At 57.4% G+C, this 20,428-nt stretch overlaps 1 protein-coding gene across 2 annotated transcripts in view; it reads right to left on the bottom strand.

Annotated features, from left to right (window-relative positions):
* Nucleotides 1-20,428, bottom strand: part of LOC146200399 (uncharacterized) — a 59,566-nt gene that overhangs the window by 11,657 nt on the left and 27,481 nt on the right. For both annotated transcript variants that reach the window (XM_084595515.1, XM_084595516.1), the window contains exons 4-7: nt 14,059-14,092; nt 10,129-10,478; nt 9,880-9,990; nt 1,010-1,179 (exon numbers count right to left, since the gene is read on the bottom strand). In XM_084595515.1, coding sequence (XP_084451641.1) covers nt 1,010-1,179; nt 9,880-9,990; nt 10,129-10,478; nt 14,059-14,092 — 665 coding nt within the window. The remainder of the gene's footprint in view (nt 1-1,009; nt 1,180-9,879; nt 9,991-10,128; nt 10,479-14,058; nt 14,093-20,428) is intronic.

Consider the following 20,428-nt stretch of genomic DNA (forward strand, 5'->3'; position numbering starts at 1 on the left):
TGAAGAGAGACCCCCGCGAAAACAGCAGCCAGAGAGAAAAAAACTGGAGGCTCACACACGGTGCAACCACTATTCGTCTGTCGTCTCTAAGCCTCATCTTTGAGATCCTCCGTTCCGTGTTTTCCGCCAAGACCCAGCCAGGCAAGAAGCCCCGGCGCCACGCACGGGCTTCTTCCTTTCAGCGCACGCACGCTGGTGCCGGATTACGGCGAGCAAGCGACGCGCCGGGACCGGACCGGACGAAGCAGCAACAGCGACGGCGATAGCGCTTGGAGCTTGGAGTGGGTAGGGGTGGGAGGCCAACAGCGGCGAAGGCCAGTGTTTACGCGCCGACTGCAGCGGCGTCGGCAAACTTCCTGCCGCCGCGCTTGCTCGCTGCTTTTCCCCGGCACGCAACTGCGCTGCCGCCCCACGAAGCGGGGAGAGCGCGCACAACACGCACGTGGCGGAGGTGGCAAGGCTCGGGTTCCGACGGGAAAGGAGCGCCGCACGGAGCGGGTCGAAAAGCAAGGGAAAAAAAAAACTGCGTCGGCGCGATCGCGCAAAGCTGCAAAAAGAGGAAAAGAAGCGCGAAAGCAGGCCGCGCGCGCGCCGACGGTCGGTCCTTTCTCTGGGCTAGCAGCAGGCGTCGGCTACAGCGGCCGCGTTTTATTCTTTTCTTTCTCTGCCGAGCAGCGCAAACAAGCGCCGACGGGCGGCGGCTGGAGTACCGCGAAACCGACAGCGTCGGCGGACAAGCGCCTCTTTTGACCCGCCCGTCGAAACTGTTCCTTTTTTTCCCCGATGTGGGCGTTCTGAAGCCTGCACCATGGCCCAGGTGCCTTCACAAACAAATATGGTGACTTCTTAGCGGGCCCGCTGAAGAAACCCTCTGTGGTTGCTTTGGTCATTTTTTTCTTTTCGTTTCAAACAATTTCTTGCAGCACTTAAACAGAGCTCTTTGTGATAAGGCGCAATAAGGCGCGCGCCACCTCTCGTTAGGTACACAGCTACGATGCATTGCACTCACCTCCTTCCGTTGTGAGCGCAGGCGTTAGGGTCGGCGCCACACTGCAGCAAGGCGCGTCCGACCCGCAGGTGTCCTCGCGACGCGGCCTCGTGCAGCGGAGTCTGGCCGCTCAGGTCGCACGACTCGACAGAGCCGCCATCGTGGGACTCGAGACAGCACCAGGCCAGGTCCTGCAGAACCAACAAAACAACGAAAATTGTCACTGAACAAATGCCCAGTCTGCCGCTCCAGCGCGCCCCCTCTGCTTTCACCCATATGATATGTTATAAGAACACGAACACTGTAAAAATGAATTTCTCCCTGTCTGGATGGAGGCACAGCAAAGTGCTATATACATACTTCAGTTCATGGCAGTATACTTAAATTCCGTAAGAAGAAAAAAAAAAGCTTTTATGTTCCGCAAAGCTTTTGTGGGCGTTTGACATATTAGGTCCTCAAGAAAAGCGCTGAAACAAAGCATTTTTGCAAGAAATTAGTGTTGTTCTCTCGTGCGGGGAAATCGCACTGCGTGTTCCTCCGCTTTCTGAGTCCTGCTGTTTCTTCACACAAACGGCACCGCGTTACAGACAACACTTATCGCATGTGAAGATTGACGACAAGTCGCACGAGCACGCATGGCCTTTTTGCCTTCCTTGCTAATTCCCCCAGTACGAAACAATGCAAAGGGAATACTCCATTCTCAGGCTTGATCTTCGCACGCGTAGCAGCTCAATTCGACGAATAAAACGAACAAGTTCGCAAGTGCGTTCGCACGAAACGACTAGCTACACGTGTCCGCGACCCTACAAGCGTAATAAAAGCCTTCCTCCAGCGCTACGCTCACGACAGATGGGTCGACGTCCCCTGTGCCCGGAATTTTGCTCCCGCCTCTGCGATTTCCTGCTCTGACACCCATGTAACTGCCGCTCGCAAAGAGGCGCGGCTAAAAGGCAGGGTTTTGCAGTCATGTTTGAGTGCGTCAGCCGCCGGAACAACCTTCATCCTCAGGGCTGAGTCTTCACACGCACAGCGAGAATAAGCACTGTCCGTGCAACTCTGAAAGGCCCACGTGAACATCTGAAAACGGGAAAGCGCCAGAAGCGGTGGTTGCAACCGCACGGGCCGCGCAGGCAACGAGCGAAGCCATGCGCATACACGGGCAACCTCGCCCCGCCCCGACAAGGGCAGCGGCGGCGCGATTTCGGCACCGACAGACATTGCCGCCAGCAATCAGCCAGTGGCCGGGCCGCAATCAGCGGCAAGAGGCATCCTGCAGAGAGCCGCGGCGGAGAACGAACAAAAAAAGAAAACAGAGGCGGACCCGGTCGGACAAACTGCGCGAAGCGTGCGCTGCTCCAAACGACCTCATTTCCCTGGGAGCGGCGCGCGCTTTTGCCGATCGCGGAGGGGAGGCAACGACGGCTCGCTCACTTTGATCGCTCCCGGCGAGCAGCGGTGCCGGCAGATGAGCGCAGGCCGGTCCCGGCATAGCTGTTCCCCTATCTTTCTTTCTCTGGGAGGGCGGCAAATAAGGGTTCCTGATGCCCTTGGCGTCGCCGCCGCTGCGGTCCAGTGCCAGCGGAATGCGGGAGGACAGCACCGTGGAACGGTCGTGCGCGCGCCTCTGATTATGCGCCAGACCCCCGCAACACCGTTGGATGCGGGATACGTCGCTAGCTGAGAAAACCCACAGCGCTGGAGCGGCCCGTCAACGATTGCCTTCCAAGAACAAAGCCAACGCGCGGCTGGCGTCAGCCCATAAAACAGCTTCACCAGCATCAAGCAAGCCCTGTGGCTAAACCGCGTTGTTGAAGTGTCTTTTGTGTCGTAACGACAAGACCCAGGAACACCAAACTCAGTGCTAAAGGCCAGAGTGCGCGCTTCGCGACAACGGAAGGCTGGCGCCAACGCCGCTGCGGCAAGGAAGAAAACTGCGAAGCGCGCTGCCAGCGCTCCGAAACACTGAATACCGTGAAAGCCTGGCATCCGGTGGGACAATAAAGCAGCAGCGGTGAGCGTCTAAGCGAAAAAAAAAAATACTAGTAAAAGGAAAGCCTTCGCGTAGGGATCGTGTGCGGCGGCGCATTAAAATTTTCTGGCGCGTGACGCGCAACATTCGCGTGTTCGCGCGTCCCACAGCCGCTCGCCGGACAGAATGCGGGTTCCTGCGACTGATGCAGGCGCAGCTCTTTTCACCTTCCGCCCGAAGACGAGGCCCGAGGTTTTTCCTTTCGGGGAAGGCCTCCAAAACAAGCACGCGGGACGCAGAAGCCGTCTACCGCTGCTAGAATGGCGTCGCGCGCTCGGCGTTTCCGTGTCAAGGATCGCGTCGTCGTCTCCTTCGCAGCGGCCTCCGTTCGGGACGGTGGTAAACACACGCGGCGCCGCACGCAAGCCTCCTGCACAGGCTGCTTGTCCAGCGCCGCCGACCGACGTCACCGCCGTCAGCCCACGGCAGCGTCCGAGTAGATTTGGTAGACGAAGCCCGTACGTGCGGAGGCGGCCACCGAGGTCGAAGTCGTCGCCTGATGCGCGCGCGCGTTCCGGTAGACCCGGCCGCACGGTGCGCAGGGAGACGCATTCTCGCTTTTTGTTTATATTTTTTCTTCCCTCCCTCGGTCCGTCGCAGCCGTCGCGTTCACAGGGCCGCCATCGGAACTGGCTGCCGCTGCCGTCCCAAGAGGAGGGTCTTTCGCAAGGCGTTGCGCGAACGCGTGAGCGGCGGCGGCCGGGGTGGCGTCGGCTTTATTTCGGGCGCGTCTCGGTCTTTTTCTTTCTTGCCGGGCACGTAGGGGGGCCGCCGCCACCGTCGAGAGATTGAGGGTGCCCTCCTCTCGGCCTCGGCTCGAGAGCGGATAAGCTTCCTGGAAGACGCACGCGCAGCTGCTGCTGCGTCTACTGCAGGGCCGACGGGACTCGCACTGGCGGCCCCCGTGCGTTCTTCTTTTCCCCCGCCTGGCTGGCTGCCCCCGCACGTTCGAGCATCGATTGCGTTGGCGTGCTCGGCAGTGCGGCTCTCTCTGTACGCGGCTCGCGTGCGTCGTCTCCCGAGTGGCAAACATAGGAGCCAGCGAGGCTAACAAGCTGGGTAGGTTTCGTGGCTGCCGGCTCGAAAAGATTCAAATCGTACGGTGTGAACGGAGGACTTAATGCGCTAGCGCTAACTAGACGAGTGACCTCTATTCAACGAGTGTAGTTGCGTCAAGCCGGGTACGTGTCAGCACTTTCACGTGTTGCCTACCAGTGCCCTAAGAAGAAAGTCTATTTTACTCTCACAACTACGTGGCACACCTTCATTTGCCAGCGCAGGGTTTGTCACTCCCCGTGGGCATTTCACGGATAAAATAATCACTGCCAACAAAACCACTGTACGAATGAAACTGGGGACAGTGCGGCCCTTTTTAGGCGCAGGCGGCCGGGGCAGAGCCAGCGATGGAATTCATCACGCGCACGGGGGGCCAGCATATATAAAAAAAGGAAATGCGTGGCGCGGTTCGATCTGCTCCGCACTCACGTAGTACATGCATCTCAGACTCTACGAGCGACCGTCTAGCTCGCTCGCCGCTACGCACCGTCCGCCGTTCGCTGCCGAGAGCGGCGGGAGAAAATAGCCTCGGCGTGCTGGCTGGCTCGCTCCCTCGTGGCGCGCACACGCTGTTGAAGGCTGCGCGCAGCAGCAGCACGGCACCGGTGACTGCCTCGCTCTCCGATCGGAGGCGGACAGCTGAATAATACAGCGGCCGCACCGCGCTCGTCGTCCGCCAAGCCATGCAGGGGGAGAAAGAACAAAAAAAAACGAAAATCACGCCGTGCGCACCTGTCGATTGGACGCACGCCCGCTGGCTGAATATATACGCGAGCCGCGCGGCGCCGCCGAGACAAGAAGAGGACTGCTTCAAGCGTTCTTTTTCTTTTTTTCGTAACTAAGTGTTGTCCGTACTACCGCATAGCCGCCACCTCGCATCTCTCTCTGAGCCGACGTCCTGCGGTTTCGGCCTTTTCGGCGGCTGGCGCTCGTTCGTCACGGCTTCTATTAGCATAGCACGTGCGGCGGCGGACGCGCCCGCGCCGGGCATCACTTCCGACAGGAGGCCGCGCCGCCTGACGCCGCGAGTTGGTAGAGATGGCGGCGGCCTCGATGTAAGGCGCTCAACAGGAAAAAGAAATCCGCTGCAGGGGACAAAAGCGGCCCCCTTACAACTGAATGCCTGTCTCGAAAGAGCCCCGAAGAAATCCCTCGCCAATGAAGCACGTTTAAACGCGCCCCGCTAATTGGTGTCCTATGTTTTCGTTTCCTTCACTCTTATTTTTCGCTACCTGTCAGCGCCATATGTCTCTGCGGGTAGGTCACTTTTCCGAGAAGCGCGTCAGATAAACGCCCCGAACTTAAGATGATCGAACTGAACTCTCCTGCGAATTTTTTTTTTCTTTAAGCCCACGATGCAAATGTGCTAACCGTAAGTTTTGCTTTCTCACTCCACCTTCTCAGAAACCGCGATGCGGCATTTACTAGTAAAACTAAAGGAAAACGCTTTCAGCAATGCCGCTCAGTGGCGCCAGCGATGTGACGGCGACATGACGCCACAAACGGAGAGCGGGCGCGCCAGAAGACCACGAACATGAATGATGTGGGTGAACCAGGGGTTTTGGCTTGCGCGTCCCACCTTTAGAAAGAAACAGAGCAGGCGGGACCCCGCCAGATGGCCAGACCTGCGTACGCGACCTCTCCCTTCGTGACGTTAAACCGCGGCGCACAGCCGCCATTGTGAGGGCTATTATGCTGTACGCGCGTTCCCAGGGGGTGAAAGATAAGGAGAAATAGCAAGAAGGGAAGGGGGGGGGGGGGGGGGGGGGGGGCTTCCCCTGCGATGGCATTATACGGCCACGTCACTGGGGGAACAGCGCGAATCGTCGCCGCCCAGAGATGGGTCGGTTGTACCGGACGGGCGAAACCCGAGGCGCCAGCGGGAATACGACGACGCGCGTGCGGGGCTACGTGCCGGGAAGCGGCGTCGCTGAGTTGGGGCAAGTTGACCGTGAGTCAACGGCGGGTGTGTGCGCGAAGTACGGGCATCGACGCGACAGCATCGTCTCGCATTGGCCCGCTCGTTTGCGCCTCCCGTGCATGGACGGAGAGCTGCTCGTATATATGCGCGGATCCGCGGCTTTCACCATAATGAAAAAGATGGTTAAATGAGGAAGACAAAAAAAAGGATGACGTTGTAACACCCCTCCCCCCCCCCCCTCCTCCCCACCCACACACACCTTTCGAATAGAATATCTGGATCAGTCGAAAAAAGCCGCACAACCAAGGACTCGACAAAACGAGGACGGAAGAGGAGATACGCCGGCAGCCCAAACGAGCAATAAGATTTTTCGACGGCAGCCTTTTTCTACCACGTGTTTTATGCACCGATACAGCTGCGAAACCTCAAGCCAGAAGGGCCGCAAGACGAGCTTTTGGCCGGCCGCGGCGAAGACGCGGGAAGCAGCCGCTACACAACGCGCAAAACCACCAATCGCCCCCTTCCCCGCCTCTGCTCAGAGCAGGCCAGCCGATACAAGTTGCGCTACGCCAACTACGTACACCGTGACCCCGGCCGCAATTTATTCCCTGGTGCGCGCAGCCGTGTCCGGTTTCAAAGCGACACCCGAGACACCGCTGGGCCTATTAGGGACCACGGTTCTGCTGGCTCTGCAACTCAGCCCTCATCATCCGCGAAGCCTCTGATCACCAGACTGGTGGATAGACGGGAAGAGGAGGAGCAGCTCATCTCCGCTGCTTTTCCCCTCCGAGAACCAAGAGAAAGAGCAGGAACGCGCGAGCAGCACGGGCGACGGCAATTTCCTCCAATTAGCGACGCAGGCAGGGGACCCCCGACCGGTTTCAGTTTACGGCGCGCGGCGGTGAACCGGAGCGCCTGGCTGCCCGCGCTGACCCGGCTGAACGCGCGGGGTAGAGAGCTACTTCCATGCGGGCGAAGACGCCCACAGCCTGCCCGCGCGCCTCCGCCCACTACGCGTCATTCATTAGACCTGCGTCTTGGTGAGCACGTTGAGTGCTGGCCTTGGCAGCGGGGCAAGGGCGGTGAGGGCACAGGTTTGCGAGCATGCGAAGGTACACAGCCCATGCCGGGACGTCGGTGAGATAACAACCAAACGACCTGAACGTGACCATCATTCTCGAAAATTCTTTACTAATTTTTCATGCCTCTTTCAGGGTGTTCTCCCGTTCGCTGACCTTTCTGTTCACGAGCGCAGCAGGCATTCGAACGAAACACTTGTACGCTACGCAGCTACACTGGTTCATTCGAGAGAGCGCAGCTGCAAAACGAAAGGAAGTTGTTCGCCTCGGTGCCGCTAATAACCAAAACAACAAGAACTGACGCTTCGTTGCTCAAATGTTGGCCTGTACCACAGAAGGGACGCTGTACCTTTCGCAATTTTTTTTTCTTTTTTGATAGCCTGCTGACAGCGTAGCATTTACACACTTCCGCTACAGCGATGGCCGAACGGCACTGTCCTTGTCACCTGAGGGTTCCAACTTGGCATCTCTGGTCTGCGTTAACGAGCGCTGGAACGTGATTTCCACCAGCGACGCGCCCTATCTACGGCGAGGCCGCGCACGACGCCCGTCCGCCCCCAGAGAACTCCCGATACACGACCGTGTTCGCAGCCGTATCTGAACGATCGCGACCGCTATTACGGGCAGTGGCGCGCGCGCGCGAGGAGCTGCCGCGACGAACTATCGACGAGGGCTGGACACCAGAGAAAATTCCGGCCTCCCAGCCCTCCTCTGGCGCTGCGGGCAAATGCTCGCCGTACACTGACAAGGATTTTTCTTTTCTTTTGTCGGACAGCCTTTTGTTTTCCGTGAGGCGCTACCAGAGCGGTGTCGGCCTTCGCGTGCTTGTTGGAGGCGGCGGCGGACTCCCGTGTTTTCCTCGCGGGCCGCGGCTGCCGATCGAGGCCGTGCCCTTGCCGGTGCCTCGCGCAATCGAGCGAGCCAGCTGCTGCTGCTGCTGTTGCAGGGCGGGACGCGAACAACACGCGCGGCGTGTGCACGCGAGCAGTATCTACGAGAGGCGAGAAAATAGCCACCGCTCCAACAAAAGGCCGCGCTTCGCCTGCGGGCCGAGCGCGGAGCCGTCCGAGATTAGGTGGTACCGCTCGCGATTCCAAGAACGCGCAGAGGACGCTGGAGAGAACACAGTTCCGGCTCTGAGAAGAGATGCGGACACTCGGCGAAGCAAGGCTTAGCGTAGCTAGCAAGATCGGTACCTAGAGACTGCAGCTGCTTGGGTAAAACCTTGTGTTCTTAAACTCTCGGGACCGCGCTCTCGGGCATAACTAATCCACGCTTCGCTACTTTGAAGGCACACGCGTCAGCCACCGCTCAGCAAGGCATTTTTACCCCCAGCGGCCTTATCACACGATACAGCCAATCGGTGTTTTATATTCAGAATATCCTCTTTTGAACGCTGTAGAGTCAGCTGCGTCGAGCCATAAGTATAATCCGGCGCCGTCTGAATTCGCAGAGGCGGCTTTATTGCATCTTTCTCTTCACAGCTGCAAACGCGTGCCCTACGCTGGGATTCTTATGACGCGGTCACACTGCGGACACCAACAGCGGGACGAACGACGCAGAAAGCGTAGCGGGGCGCCACCGAACCGGGGCCCCACTCGCGCTAAGCCCCTGCGCACGTGTTCGCCGGCGGGGGAGAAGCGATAATCCAGGGCATCGCGGGGCGGCGCCGTCTGCGTCACGCAAGCGACCGCCGCGCGTGGGAGGCGACGACACGGAAGTCTCGCTGCGGTTGCGACGCACTGGGCGCCTCCGCACGACGCGGCCGGGAGCGGTCGGGGCGAAGAATGGCCGCGGGTGTCGGGTCGGTCCGCGCACGAAACGAGGCCGAATCCACAGCTGCCAGCAGAGGCATCTTCGGCGGCGCACTTCGATCTCTGGCCCCCACGGGGAGAGCGGCAGGGGAGGCCGAAGGCGCGCGGTTATTTTCGGCTGGCTAAGGCGACTGTGCGTCAAAGCGCGACCTGAGACGAGCTAGGTGTGTGGCTTTGGACGACGCTGCCGTCTTGGCCGCTAGCTCATTTTTTTTTTTTTTTTTTTTCAAAGCCGTTTCCTCAAGAGAGGCGGCGGCGCTGAAGAACGTAACCGCGGTACGCATCTCTGTGCATGGCGCGCGCGCGCCCTTTCCTTGCAAAAGTTCCAGCTTTGTAGATATCCATGTAGTTTTTCGACAGATTAACACAGCGCTAATAAACAAGTTCAAGAGAAGCCACGCATAACGACTCCGAGTCGGGCGCTGACGGGTTGCTCGGTTTCTTTCAACCCACTGAAGGTCTTATTTCCGTTGACTATGCCATGCCGAACGGCGAATGGGTGTCCATGACTCGCGCTACGACTGTAAAGCGGGTACTACTGTGAATACCTTAGAAAGTCTGGCAGCTTGACTTCGATGTTGGGGCGCTTGGTGGTCATTCAAAGGCGAGCACCTTCACATGAGGTAGTGCCAATCATTGAGAACAGCAGTTCCACCTTGTTGCGAAACACATTCTCCGACCAAAGGTACTTCTTTAAAACTAGCGCTGCAACAACCCGCTACCACCGCTAGACTGCTACGATCATCCTCCGATCAGCGTTGAATAATCTCGTTCACGCACAAAATGAAGGAAAGCCAGGTAAGAGACGACACAGCTGCGAAGCCAATTTTTGTTCCTCCATGAAGGAGTCTTCTCCTGACAGCACCCAGACATGTGGCGAAGCAAACATTACCGAGCGCTTTTTCAGAAAAGTTGAAATGGATATTTAAGAACCAAGAGGAAACGAAAGCGACACATTCAAAGAGAAATGGAATGCCGTAGCGCCCACTCACCACGTGCCCCAGGCGCGCGGCACGGTGGAGGACAGTCTCGCCCGTGGCCTTGTTCAGTGGGATCTTGCTCAGGTCAGGGGGTGCGCCGCCATAGTTGAGCTCGCCGAAGGGCTGCATCCAAAGTAAAGAGAATTCAAGCAACGCCGCTATCTGACACTCATGCACGACAAGCATCTACCAGCGCTGAGTACCAATGAAAGGGTTTTATTACTATCAAGCTTCAGTGAAACGTTGGTTGCCAACACGCACCTTGCGGTCGCTCCTTCCGGCCAGTTTGGCGGTGGCAGAGGGCGTGGTCCTCTTTCGGCGACGGATCATGTCGAGTCCCGAGCGAAGCTTCCGCCTGCGAACTGCGTGGTACTGCATCCTGCGCTGGCGAAGCTCAGGCCGCAGCGACGAGAGGCCGTCGGCCGAGCGGCTCTTTGGTCGTCTGCGGGATGGATCGGCCCTCTCGGGACTACGCGAAGCGTGGCGCGCTGGTGGGCGCAGGTCCTCGTTTTCTTCTGAAGCCGGTGCCACCGACGGCGGAGTGGGTGGCGATGGAGACTGTTCTTCCGAATCAAGCTTGCGCTTCTTGGGATGAATCGAGTACCGGACGCCTGCAGAACGAAAGGCGCAAAGGGGGGTCAGGATTCAGGTAGTAGAAGAAGACAAGAAGTGAACTCCTTCGTATAATTCTGTGTTTGGTGCAATGCGTGCAGCAGATAATCTGCAAGTCTATCCGGCGAACAGGGCGGATGCCAAAGTAAGAAACGCTTATGTATACTCTGTTAGACAGAGTGAAGTGGTATGATTAAAATAGTCCTTATAATAGCTGGGACAGCCGAAGATGGCTCGGACGCGGTATCAGCCGTTGTCAAAAATGTATAGCCCAGGGGGTCCGCTTCTGAGCCGTGTAGTGGCGCTAATTTAGCAAAGTGGAGGTCCTTCCCCATTAGAGAGGGTAGGGCAAAAAATCTTCTTACCACCAAGAGATTGAGGAACGCAGGAAATGCATTACAAGCCGCAGGAAGTGGCTCAGAAGCAGACCCGCCGTGCTCTACACTTTTGACAAAGACTGTACTTGCTCTGCAGTGAAGTGACGTTCAGGTAATAAGTGGTAGCGGTGGCGAGCACAAAAACGTTTTGCAACAACCGCGCGGTTGGAATTTCAGATAAATATCGCTCGCTTCTAGTGTGACACAACACCTAAAAGGAAGCGCGCATTTTATTTCATTCTTTCTTTTTCTTTAAGCTTGCTGATCTTCTCGGTCGGAAGGACAGAAAGAAAACAGCTCACCCAAAAGAAGGATAGCTCGCGCTCTACTTCAAGAAGACACAAACAACGATCGCACATTTGCTGCTCCTTAGAATTGCTAAGTACGCAGCAAACGATTAACCAACAGAATGAGACTAAAAAAAAAAAAAATACGCCACGCAAGTCGTCACAACGGCGCTCCACGACGGCAACCGTCTCAACTGCCTTAGCCCCCAACTTTAATGGCGCCTTGCTCGGTCCGCACGGTGATCTCTTCGACGACGCGCGGGTGACTCGTTATTACAGCGACGACCCACAACGAAAGCACAGAGTACAGCCGGCGGACCATATTCAAGGGGCCTTCAGGCTGCGCGGCCATAAACGACACGACGTACTAGATAGCTGTACGTACAGATAAAGTCCGGAAAAAAACTTTTTCTCCTTCCTCACTCCGACGACGCTCCTTTCTCTGCTCTTCCTTTGAACGACCGGTCAGCCACTGTGCGCGGCCGCCGGCTAAAGCTTCCCGTGAATCTTGCCAGCGCTACTCGAAAGCGTCGTGCGAGCGAACGCTATGTTCTTCGGGGAAAAAGGGGCCGCGCACCACGAACGCAACCTCGACAAAAAGCTTGCCTCACTCGCCCTCTCCGTCCTTTGAAACCTCCCGAACAGTCACTAGCAGCCCCGTCGCCCGCGCTACCAGCCTCCGCAACGCGTCGTCGTCTCCGCTGCTGCTTGCGCGCCAAGCCAGAACCAACGAAGCGTCGCATCCGCAGCCCGGCCGCGCTCTTTGAAGCCGCGCCGAGAGCGCGATCGTTTCCTGGCTCTGTGCCGCCGCCGAGAGGAGATGCCACCACGCGCGAACGCATTTCGAGCGAGAACAAAAAAGAAAACGAAAAAAGCGGCCTGTTCGTTTCTTCGGTCCCCCGGGGCGCTGCAGCCGCTACGGGTGCCCAAGACGGCACGGAGGTTTACGATGCGAAGCACTGGGCCTACTGGCGCTTCCGAGGGCTTTTAGAAAACCTGCGCGTAAAGACTTGCCAGTGGTCTCATCAGTGCGCTACGGAGCAAGATGGGTGCCACTCCGTTCCACCTCGCAAAAGCGGCAACTACGAATTTGTCTTCGACGGAATGCTTGCTGGCTAGGGTTCAGCGACGCCATTCGCGGTAGTTAGCAAGCAAGCGCTGCTGGGGGAGAAATGTAACGACGGCAGAAGACTGTGAACATTTAGTTCTCCGCATGAGTGAACGAGTTCAGCATCGCCGGGCTTTTCGAAGAGGCGATCACAGGATGGGTCCATCTGTGACGGCCACAACGCCCCGAAAGAGCGGGTCTAATGCCCCTGATTTTAAACGCTGTCTCGTCGTGCTACACAAGAAACCCAAGCCCCGATAAGGCGGAGTAATGGGATAAAGGTGCCCAGCATAACTGAGCTGCAGCCACCGCAGAGGGGACTTCTCGAAAGGAACAAAACAAGTTGGATGTCCAGCCGAAGCGCCCTCCAGACCGGTCGACGACTGTCAGCGGAGATATAAGGCCATCGTAAACAGGCCCGAGAGAGTGCGCGCACAGAGGCCGTCAGCCGCGCTAGGTATTCTTTCGTCCGGCTTCCCTCCGCATACCGTGCGGCGGCGCCGGCTGCTGTTTGCCCGAGCGGAGCTTCTTCAGCTGTAAGCTCCAAAGATTTCCAACGTCGCGGCGGCAGACCCTGGCCGCGCCTGCGTGCACTGGATATCGGCTCTCGCAGCTGCGCGAGACTCCCTGGGGCAGGCGGATGGGGGGGCAGGCACGACGCATAGCACGGGCCTTCAATTCCCTTAATGCCCATCTCGCGCAGGAAAAAAAAAAGAATAAAGAAAGAAAAGCGGCCCGGCGGCCGTAAAAACGCGCCGCCTAGGCCTTCGTTCGCCGCCGGGGCACGCAGCCCCCATCCCAGCGACAGAGCCCGGGCGACGCCAAAGCAAGCCTCGCGGTACTCCGCGCCTAACTCCACTCCGCAGCAGCGGCGGCCGCCGCATTTAATGAGGCCCCGCGCGCGGCCTTCTCCGGAGAGACGGGGAAGGGGAGATACGAGGGAGTCCTCCCAGCGCGATCCGCCTCGCTCGGGCCAAGCTCGCTCCTGCCGGGGCACGCAGCCGCCGTCCCCTAATTATATTTCGTCGCGGGGCCGCCGGGGCCGTTCATCACCCGCGGGACGCGGCGGCGGAAGGCAGCGCGGTGACTCAGGCCGCAGCGGCCCGGGAACCGGCGAGGGCTGGGAGCCAAATGTGAGGCGCGCGCGCCCGCGCACGAGCGAGCGTTCGGCAGCCTGGGAATACCAGCTACGGCGACGACGACGGCTACGACGCTCGCCGCCGGCATCCTTAATTGCCGGTGCCCTGGCCACCTCTCCGCCCCCCTCTCTCCGTCTTCGTTCTCGGGCGGCCGGAGTGAAGCCGCGCCGAAGGACGGGGCATCCGCGCGGCCAGCACGGATCCCGCGGGGCCAGTTAGGCGCTAGTGTCGCCTTTGCCTCTTTAATCTTTGTTCCCACGGCGCCGTCCTAGGTTCATCGTTTACGTTTACTGTTTGCCTTACCGTAGCGACACGAAAACATCGCATGTTCTCGCCTCATTACTTTGCTAAAGCTTTTCTTGAACACAGGATAAATCTATAGCGCCGCCCAGCTGAGCGTTGGTGGAAATTGAGAAGATAACACACACAAATCACCCCCTCCTTAGAGGCAAGGGCCTTACAATAACGTCGTCCTGAAGCAAGAGCAGCGCGACTGGACACCAATAGTCCTAAGATTATTGTCTTCTGCAATTCTTTTGACCTTACTGCCTATTCGCTCTGTTACATTCGAATTCGTCCGAAGTGCGGCCCCCGTTCAAGGATCCGCAACATGCAATAAGTGGAGAGACAGTGCTCCCAGAAGAGAGGAAGAAAGAAGGGAAACTCACCGCCGTTTTCCTTCTGGATCCGCACCGTCGTTGCCTGCGGGGCAGAGAGAAAAAATGAAGCACAATGAGTTCACGCTTGAATGACGGGGTAAAGAAAAGGCACGTGGGCCTACAGGGAAGGCTCGCCCTGTGACGTCTAAAGAGCGCCTAGACGCAGTCCACACCAGCTGGTGCACTGGGTGTCTTCTTTATCAATTTCAATTCAGACCTGACTTTAGTTAGTCCACCGCGATAGTCATGTGCGGTTTCCGGCCCGAATAATACGGGCTACTGTGGGAGGCACGATAATGATTTTTAAACAGCGGTTTAACATACATCGGCAACGAGAGAGTCGCAAAGGAAACCGCTTCTAAATTTCGTCATCCCTGCCTATTTTCCGTTTTGCTCCGTTCTAGTGCGCTTCTTCGCAAGGAGCCGTAATATCTGGTGTCGCGCCAATTCCTCAGCATGCACACTTTGTCCGTTAGTATCACACCGGAAAAGTGTACCACAAGCTTCTCGAGTTTCATTCACGGTACCCCACTACGACACGCGGACATCAACAGAGCAAAGAAAACAACGTCAAAGACAGAAAAGTTAGGACTGAAAAAACTTGTTCGCTCCAAGCTTCCCGGAAGCACTGGCATGTCTAAGCCGCTGTGTTGACTCCAATGTTCAGCGTGACACGCACTCTTCAACAGCGGTCGGCATAAATTGTTCCGGGCAACAAACAGCACCACGGCTCCTACGGGAGCTGCTAGCAACCACTGTTCTCTCGCCGACCGCGCGGGCTGGGCACTGGCAGCGGCGCGGAGATGCAGGCAGGCTTCCCCACCCAATCCAGCGCAGACACGGTTCGCGACTAATGCCACTGGTTAAAGGGGAAAGATGGAAAGAGAGAGGGATGCAAAAGACGCGTCCGTGGCGCGACACAGAACGGCTCGCGAACCCTTCGGAGAGCGGCCGCCGGATGCCTCCTCTGCGAAGCTCATTAGTCCTCGCACGCCACGCTTAATTAACGCGAGGCTGCCGCTATCCGCCACGCGCGGCCTGCAGGCGCGCAAGGGGCGTAGGTGCAACTAGCAGCCGGTGCGGGCGCCAAACGAAAGCGCTCTTTGCATACAGTGCCGCCCTCCCGCAGAGCTCGGTGTGTGGCTCGCCGCGATTCCGACCAGCTGGTACGGCGGTAGCAGTGAAGAGCGGGTTAAAATGAAACAACAAAGGACGCTGCCGGCTTCTTTCCAGTGCCGCGCTTTTCGCTGCGACGTCCAATTCACGCCACCGCGGAAAGGACCAACGGCTGCGCACCACGCGTAGGCCATCACATCCTAGGGACGCTAGGAATGCCGCGCGTCTGATATTCACGCCTCTAGACGCACGGGTTTAGAGAAGACTGCAATTCGCGACAGCAAAGTACTCTCGTCACAAAGAGGATCTACATTTGGGCGGAAGCCCATCTGTTATGGCATACCTTTTAGGCACACAATTACCCCTCACAAACAGTAGCCATGCAGCACATATGTCGCAGATGTTCCGCCCTTTTCGAGTGAATAACGCAGTGGACAGTAGACACCGGACGGTACCCATACTCAGGACAGAATTTTAGGTCCCTCTGGAGCCTTCATAACCGCATGCGTGGAAAGCTAGGAGTGCTGACCAGTAAGCGACGCTTGAGACTGCAACGCCCTAAATAAAGCGCTAACGTTAAAACGCTGACGCAAGATTAAATCGGATACGCGACGACACGTCTGTACCTGCGGAAGAGTATACATACATCCGCGCGATTCTCACACTAAGAAAAAAGCTTCCTCAAATACAAATATTAAGCAAAAGGCTCTGCAGCCGCCTCCATTTTACGGTACCGGACGGCCTGTCACTAGCGCCACCACAACAATCGCTGGAAAGCGAATTCAATGAAACAGACAAACACGGACCTTCAAGCGCAAGACAAAACACAAATCGCAAGTAGACTGCAAGGGCAGGACATCTAGCAAGTCGAAAGCGCGGGCACCGGGGCACCTCGCTGCGCCGCGGCAGCCAAACCAAGCAGTCCGGCGCAGGATAGGAAAAGAGAGAGAGAAGGAAACAGGTGGGGGCCGCAGGCCATCCGCGGCGGTCCCAAAAAGCTGCGGGCGGTCGTGGCCGGCCAAATTGCGTGTTGCGCTCCCGCCGCCAGCGGCCGCGGCGACCGGGCGTGAAACGGACCATCCATCACGCGCGCGTATCTTGTCCCGTCGCCGGCGATGCTCCCTTCCTCCTCCTGCCTGCGAAGCGGGAGCCCATCCCTTCTTCTCGTCTTCGACTACCCCCTCCCTCCCTCCCTCCGCCCCTTGAACTGCGAACGCGCACCGACAGAACAGCGGGACGGCGCACGTGCCTCAGCGCAAACTCACATTTCTCTCTCTCTCTTTACAACTCTCTCCCGCAGTGTAGACGCGCATCGGACCCGACTGCGGTCGAAGGCCTTTCTGTTCAAAAGAATGCAGAGCAGCGGCCCCGTCGCAGTTTCCGTGAGCGCGATCGCTGAGCTGGAGAATAAGCCCCGGCGAGGACCGGTAGTCAGGGAATAATAATAATGATAATGAGAGGCTCCTATGGAGCGCCTGCTCAATACATGATATCAAATTGTACCGAAAATGATTATTTCCGAATATTGCCAAATTTTTCCACCGCTGACGATAGACGGCCGCGGAACATCGCGATGCCGCGAGAGTCAACGGAGCCTCCAAAACACACTCTCCTCATCCAAGCAAAGTATGGTAGCATTCCACGTGCTTTGAACTTGGAACCAAATACTGTGCGGAGCCGACAGACCGTGATGTCGACCACAGGTACGGCATCATGAACCAATTAGATATGAGGCACTGCCGGTACGTGGGACAGTCGTATCGGATAACTATGGGTACTCTTTTCCTAACTCGCGAAAGGGCAAAGACAGCAGTCACACTGCACAAGTTAACATGAGTACCGATTTCCTCCCACAGCGTCAGCACAGCGATGCGCGAGCGAGCGCTGCAGTCGGGTCTCGCCGCGGCCTCGGAACACACGGCGAAGCGCGCAGGGAACCTGGCAGGGCGAAGCCGGCTACGGTTGCGTCGTAGTGGGAGCACTGACTGCACGGCGGGGCGCGAAGAGCGGCTGATAAATCAGGATCGGCGGCCGCGTTTCCTGGAACACTCGGGAAAACGCGCCGACGCCGGAAGATACGCGATGCATGCTTGGGCCGCTGAGCAGAGGAAAAGGCAAGAAAATAGCGCAGCGACGCGGAGTCCGGAGGTCGCGTCGTGGTCCTGCCGCCAGATGCGGGCAAAGGCGGCTGACTGAGCTCTGAAAAGAGTTGTACCGCTACATCCTTACTCTCTGGGTGACGCTGGTCTTAATGACTCTGATTGAAAAGTGATGTGCCCCGCCCCGCCGGGGTGGCGCAGTGGTTACGGCGCTAGTTCAAGGATGCGGGATTGAATCCCGGCCTCGGCGACCGCTTTTCGATGGAGACGAAAAGCAGGGCACCCGTGTGCTGTGCAATGTCAGTGCACGTTAGAAATCCCCAGGTGGTCTAAATTTCCGGAGCCCTCCGCTACGGCGTCTCTCATAGCCTGAGTTGCTTTTGGACGTTAAACCCCGTAAACCAAACCACAGATAACCTTAGAAAATCTTGCAAAAGTGATGTATACAGATAACCTTGTAAGGTCAACGGACGCTTCGAGTTCGACGAGTGGCCGTGAAAAGCGCGGAAACAAAAATCAATGGTGAGCAAATTTGGTTACTGACTGCGCGTAATGGCATGACACCTGGAACTACGACACCAGCTGCAGAATACCGCGATTCATGGCTGACTATTAACTGCCGAATAAGCGCGGACTTCGGTATCCAGCATTTAGAGTTACACGCGCCGTGACTTGAACGAATTGCTGAATTAGTCGCACATCGCTGTAAAAATTACAAAAAAAAAATGTCATCAGCGGAGACTAAAGCAATGCCAAGGAGATAATTACGCAACACTCTGCGACAGAACAGGCTCCGCAGCGGCCGCTTCAACAATGCAGCCTCCACGCCAAACGCGCCAGCCGCCACCACCGCCATCAAAAGAACGCGGCCGACAAGCAACCACGCCCCCCGCTTTTCGACGCCGCCGCTCGCTAGTCGGTCGGCCAGCGGGAACGCGCGCGGCACGAATGCCCTCCCCTTCCTTACCCGGCGCTCCGCTCGAAAAGACCCCGCAGTAAGTCGCGAGCGCGAACTCAAACTTTATTTTTCTTTCGGTTTCGATTGCGGTCGCTCTTCCACTCCCTCTCGTTCTTTCTCGCTGTTCTCGCCTCCTGCTCATCCTCCTCCGCCGGCGCTTCTTTTTCACGATCTTCACTTCCGCAGCACTGCCGGCTCCTGTTCCGACGCGTTTCCTGTTCGCACTTTACTCTTGCGCTCTCCTCACACTCTCTCTCTCGCTCCAACTCTCCTCCGTTTTGGCTCTTCTCAATGCTACGTTACGGGGCGATTAAACACCGCCGTGAGCGCCGCGGCCGGTTAACAGTAGGCAGAACGGGAGAGGGGGTGAAGGGCGCAGTTCCTGGCCCTACGGGGCTGGGACGGTAGGTGAACGCCGCTTGGGGCGGTGGCTAGCCAGCTACCGAATTTTATCTGTTGTAGGCCGTCATTGCACCCGCCACTGCTCAGGTGGTGGACGACTGCTGTTGTTGCGGCGCGCGTCTTTCTCTCCCTCTTCTTTTTCTTCTGTCCACACGAGTAGCAGCCCCGTGCATTCTATTTTCCTTCTTCCTACAGCAACAATAACAACAGGCAGAACGGACGGCGTGCGGATGGCGTTATATCTCATGCGGCTCGCTGGCCAAGATTCGGCAACCACCACATGCTTGTCGACTGCGCGTGTTTCGGAGCACGCATAACGTGGCGACAACGAAGTCAGCGTTCGGAGTCTGATGCGACTTTGTCACTCTGCTGTCTTGGACTGAGGTCCCGGCGAAACACTACATGCCGAGATGGAGGTAAACTTCAGTACAGTCCGACGGTGGAGACAATACACGGCGTGACAGCTTTCGGTGATCTTTAACCGGCGTTGTAGGGAATATACCAGCTTACATCTCCACAACGTTATTAACACTACACATTTATGAAACCAGTACAGCTTTACACGCCTGCTGCGTTGGTCAGGAATACTTCTTGTCCTCAAGTGCGGAGTCAAAACACACCTCACGCATAATACGGAAACACCGCTGCAGAGAGCCTACCGGCAACGTAATTTTAAGCGTCACACACTGCGTCCTCCGTGTTTAGGCCGCCTCAGTCAGTGCGATGCAACACCCACTTACATCTTGTTCAACGAAGCCACCACTACAACGGTCTTGTGGACACTCAGTGCCCGCCTTCCGTCACACGTTAATTGCTCAATGATATATAGGTATATATATATACGGCTAAAAGTACACCGCACAATCCTTCGGCCAGATGCAGCTTACCGGCCACTGAGCCACCCGCTCAATCTCGGCAGAAAGAACGTAGTAAACCGCAGGTAGGTACAAAAACGAGTAGCACCCCCCCTCCCCCCCCCCCCCCCCCCCAGCTCGGAACCCCGCAATATTTCTTTGTCGAATGCAGGCAAAGGAGAGAGACACAGAGGTGAAAAAGAGAACTTTGGGGGAGAGTGGGAAGGGAGTATGATCGTCCGCGGCGGCGACGCGGGCGCCCTCGATAGCGAAGCCTTCGGATGCGGGACCGGCATGACCGATTGTGCGGGATCAATGCTCTCCCGAGTGAGGTTCGGAACGGCGCCTACGAACGTCCAAAAGTGTAACCAGACTGCCGGAGAACGCAGGCCCCGAATCCCCAGAGCCCGGACAACATGCGCAGCAGGGCTCACCGACGCGACGCTGTTTCTTGGTTCGTGCCTGTCTCGCATTCGTATCCCGCCCTTGTCGGCCGCCCTTATTTATGCCTGAGCGCGCGCGCCTCGCATCGAACGGTTCCGACTGCGAGAAGCATCCCGTGGGGCACGGCGACCAAAAATGGAAGCGTGTTTCTGCGAGCTCGGGTTCTTTCCCCGTGCAATCAAGCTACTGGAGAAACTAGGCAGAGGAGCAAAAAAAGATGAGCCAAAGCATGCACTGTCAAGACAGCGATTTTCTAGCGATGCTTGGAAGATTGAGAACGATCACTGTTTTGCTAACTGCCAAACATGTCACGCCCCAATGTTCGCATGATAAACGCGTCTGGCGGGGACAAAAGTGCTCCCGGGAATCTCTGCAAGCAAACATGTGCTCTCTGCTGGATCTTCTGGATGGGCCGTCCTTGAGGAATTCAGGTCCAGGAACTCTAGCCGCGCTTGCACCCCTCTTCTGACCACCCCTATGCACACTGATGACAGGGTCTGGTGTTC

Source organism: Amblyomma maculatum, chromosome 2 (genome assembly GCF_055883805.1).
Source record: "Amblyomma maculatum isolate TAMU_Amacu chromosome 2, ASM5588380v1, whole genome shotgun sequence".
Classification (NCBI taxonomy): Eukaryota; Metazoa; Arthropoda; class Arachnida; order Ixodida; family Ixodidae; genus Amblyomma; species Amblyomma maculatum.